Source organism: Rutidosis leptorrhynchoides, chromosome 3 (genome assembly GCF_046630445.1).
Source record: "Rutidosis leptorrhynchoides isolate AG116_Rl617_1_P2 chromosome 3, CSIRO_AGI_Rlap_v1, whole genome shotgun sequence".
Taxonomy (NCBI): Eukaryota; Viridiplantae; Streptophyta; class Magnoliopsida; order Asterales; family Asteraceae; genus Rutidosis; species Rutidosis leptorrhynchoides.
The window spans coordinates 142,705,964-142,709,805 of record NC_092335.1 but is presented as its reverse complement, the minus strand read 5'-3'; the positions used below and the strand labels follow the sequence as shown (position 1 = coordinate 142,709,805).

Below are 3,842 nucleotides of genomic sequence, written 5' to 3'. Positions count from 1 at the left end.
AAAAAAATGATAAACGTAACTTTTTTTTTGGAAGACAAGTAGGATTTATTAATAAAGAAAAATACACGAAACGGAACTAGCAAGAAGCTAGAAACAAAAACACGAGACTACACCCAACGACAACGCCCAACTAAAAACTCACAACAAATACAAACTCGAAGCAATTAGAAACACAAATCACGAGGACACAAGAACCACACCACGACCAAACATGAAGCTATGAATTGATGTTTAATGTAATGAAGCTATGATAAATGTAACTCTTAATGTAATGTTTAAGTATATAATTTAACTCTATTTGTATAATTTAATCTTGTCATGAATTGATGTCAAAATTATATAAAAAAAAATCAATATTAAAAAGATATATTTACTTTATAACTAATTAAACATAGTTTATAAGCGGTATGTTTAATGTCCAAATAACTAAGGGGAGTGATTCGTACACCACCAGTTTATAGCCGTACACCACTAAACATGCATTATGGTGTTGTACTGTACAACACTGTAAAGTATGTTTGGTGGTGTATGGCTAAAAATTAGTGGGGTACGAATCATAACGTCGACACACCGTTATATACGGAATCAATAAATCATTCCCTTTGTTCCACTTTCTATTTCAGGATTCAAGAATCTCATTTTATATTTCTTCCACTATTCCATCCAACCCCATCTCCCACTTAATTTACATCCAACCCACTCCTCCATCTTTTAGTGGCACTCCATTATTAACCAGCCTTTTCTAATAATGATTGAAAATTAATTATTTTTTTGATACTTTTCAATCTCAGAATACAAAATAATGTTCTAATTCACAAGTATCCCAGCATCTATACTAACTCAGTCCATTATGGTTTACAAATTTCATCCTACAAATAAACAAGTCATCATAAGTTCATAACATTATCTTGTATATTACCAATACGAGTATAGAAACTAAACATAAACATTATTCTTGATGAATATTGATAAAATTATGTAATCAAAATGGAACTATAACTCTAACAACCTCAGAGCTATCTTCAACAATGGCTGTAAAGTACTAGGATGAAACTTCCTAGCAAATAAAAAGCAAATCGAGCTATGAGCGTCATTGTATGTACAATTGGACTCGTATCTAACTCGATTTAGAAACACTTCCGTGATATCTTTTCTCATGAACGTCGTCGGGTGGGATCCACCACCCGACCAATCAGTCCACGTCACAGTCCTGTTTGTCGTTAAATCAGGACGAACCTTATTTACGAGTGTAGGTAAATAATGTTCATCCATATAACAAGGTGGCCAACAATGTTTTTGAAACACATGATAATAAATTTTGTCTGAAATTGTTTCAACTGCAAGCTCTCTGTTTACTTCAAACCATTGTGAGCCTTTACGCCAATCTTGCAACGTTATCGTGGGACCCATTCGCTTGTTGTACCTCCCACGACCTATTTTCGTAGGTTCATCAAATGAGCTTAGGAAACTGTGGTTTGAATTGATCAAGTAGTTATAAATGGTTGTGAAATTGAATAGAGGAATGCATGTTTCTGATAGTAATATGAATCTTTGATTGGAGAAGTCGAGTAGTGCATTTGCTAGAAGTCGTCTTTCGGCATCGATCATGGATGGTTTCCCCCAGTGAACATGCTGCAAAAAATAGCTAAATGTGACACTCTAGAATCGTTATAGTTTTAAACATTTTTCTAACAAGGGTCGTTGAAGCTATCGTTAATGTATATAAAATTGTTGTACATCATAGCAGATGAAATGCAGGTATACTATTATGGGGTGACACCATTCAAAGTCCATCAATTAGTCCATCAATTAGTCCAATGATTAGTCCATTTATTAAGTCTCTCCGCATGTATTTGGGCTGTGACACCATTGAAAAGTCAAAAGCCCATCCAACAATCTTTTTTTAACCTTATTTTGTCTATTGAAACGTAAGTTTTTCAAACTTCACTGCAGTTAGTTGGTGACTGCATTGTGTTTCTTATCTTCAAACTAAATTAGCATCAACAAACATATGTCTCAATTTTTTTAGTTTCACTCAAGGTAATTATGGATCTTTTCCTATAAAAAAAGCATATGAAACATTCAGGGGCGGAGCAAGAATTTCACAATAAGGATGGCTTACTCGAGAATTAGATGATAACCACAATAATAAAGTGTCATATTGTTATATTGATATATATAAAAAAATGTATAAGTTAAGCCAAATACATAAGTGTTGTCAAAACAATATGCAAAAACTAAACAAGGTTTGCTCACGACAAGCCATATCTTTCACGAAGTAACCATAACATTTGGTACACTATTTAACAATTCTAGAAAAGTATGGGTAAACTGACTTGGCCCATACAATGATACAAATAATGGATAATTAAGTTGTCCATGTATTTTGATTAAATATTATTTGAGCTTCAATTGAGGGTGGCTTAAGAAAAATAATCAATTATAACCTATTAATTTTTCATTGCAATTAGGCCCATTGGGGGTGGCTGAACATCCCCTGTCCCCTCCCTGGCGGAAACATTTGTATTAGAAGGTGACTAGACTTTTTTTTACTTGATCATAGTTTGTTAATCAAAATTTGTGACTTTGAAATATTTCAATATTATTTAGTGACACCATTTCATATAAAATCTTAGCTTCACGAATGTTGTTCATTACATTTAAATGTTTGACTTATCGTTTATGTATGTTAATGACAACTCTAAAGGTTTTCGTTAGAAAAATCTAATTTTTATTGGATAATATGTTCACTTTGATGAAATATCATATTTATAGTCTGATAGAGTACTAATAGATCTCAAACATAAAAATTGTTGTATATCAAACCTTGCTTGGGATTCGTCGTTTGTAAAACACAGACGAGTTTGGAGGTTCATAGTTGAAATCAGGAGACATATGAAGATAAATTGAGAAAAGACCTTCGTGTCCTTGAAAGAACTTTTCCCAAAATGGACCCAGGGGCAAACTTCTCTTAGACAAGAACATGAAAGCCACTTTCCACGGATACGCAGCGACACGTGGGACCCACTTAGCTTTCTCTATGAGTTCTTCGTCGTCCATTGAGTGCCAAATATTGAAAAAACCATTTGAATCATTAAATTCCACAACATGAGTCAAAGAAGAAGAAGAAGAAGAAGAAGAAGACGACGACGTTGATGAAGATTTTTGACATAAGTAGACCGATGAAGAATGAGTTTGCCTAATTGAAGTGACTTGAGGAAAATACAAATCTTTCGGAACCATAATTGCCTTGTAGCGACTAGCGATGAATGTGCCAAGAACAAACACTATTAGTGCCATGACCACACACATTGTTATAGTTGATGCTACATGAATGATATAGCCTTCATTCATATCTTGTTTTGATTGTTTCATATTAGTTTTGACAAACATTGTAGATAGTTTGTGTAATTTTTAATGATCTATAATAACTTCTTATATTACAAAGTAACATAATACAGGAAAGTACAATATATGGGCTTTTTTGGTTAGTAGGAATGGTGTGATTACTACACATGATATACATGAACAATTCACACCAATTTTGATGTTAAAGATGACTTTATATTGTTTTAAAACCTTAAATTCTGTAAATACATATAGTTGTGGTGTTAAATGTGTTTTGTGTGTATATGTAATTAAAATACTTGTATACTATCATCATATATCATAACCAACAAGAAAGATGGTCACGAACTTCGCTGCTATGTTAATTGTTGTTGTACAAAAAACACATAGTTTAAAATATCTCATAATTATACTTTACCTTTTTAAAGAATTTCAATTTTACTCGTACTTTTTACTTTTTTTCCTTATATATATGCAATAGTTAAGTGTATAAA

At 32.5% G+C, this 3,842-nt stretch overlaps 1 protein-coding gene across 1 annotated transcript; it reads right to left on the bottom strand.

Annotated features, from left to right (window-relative positions):
* Positions 1–993: 993 nt before the first annotated feature.
* LOC139900442 (glycosyltransferase BC10-like) lies at positions 994–3,312 on the bottom strand. The gene is made up of 2 exons (XM_071883214.1): positions 2,827–3,312; positions 994–1,632 (listed from the first exon to the last, which is right to left on the bottom strand). The coding sequence occupies exons 1-2, from the start codon at positions 3,310–3,312 to the stop codon at positions 994–996; spliced, it is 1,125 nt and encodes a 374-aa protein (XP_071739315.1).
* Between the last annotated feature and the right edge of the window lie 530 nt (positions 3,313–3,842).

Coding starts and splice junctions, on each gene's coding strand:
- LOC139900442 (XM_071883214.1), bottom strand. CDS start 3,312: ATGTGTGTGGTCATGGCACTAATAGTGTTTGTTCTTGGCACATTCATC. Junction 1,633..2,826: donor AACGACGAATCCCAAGCAAG/GTTTGATATACA, acceptor TATTTTTTGCAG/CATGTTCACTGGGGGAAACC.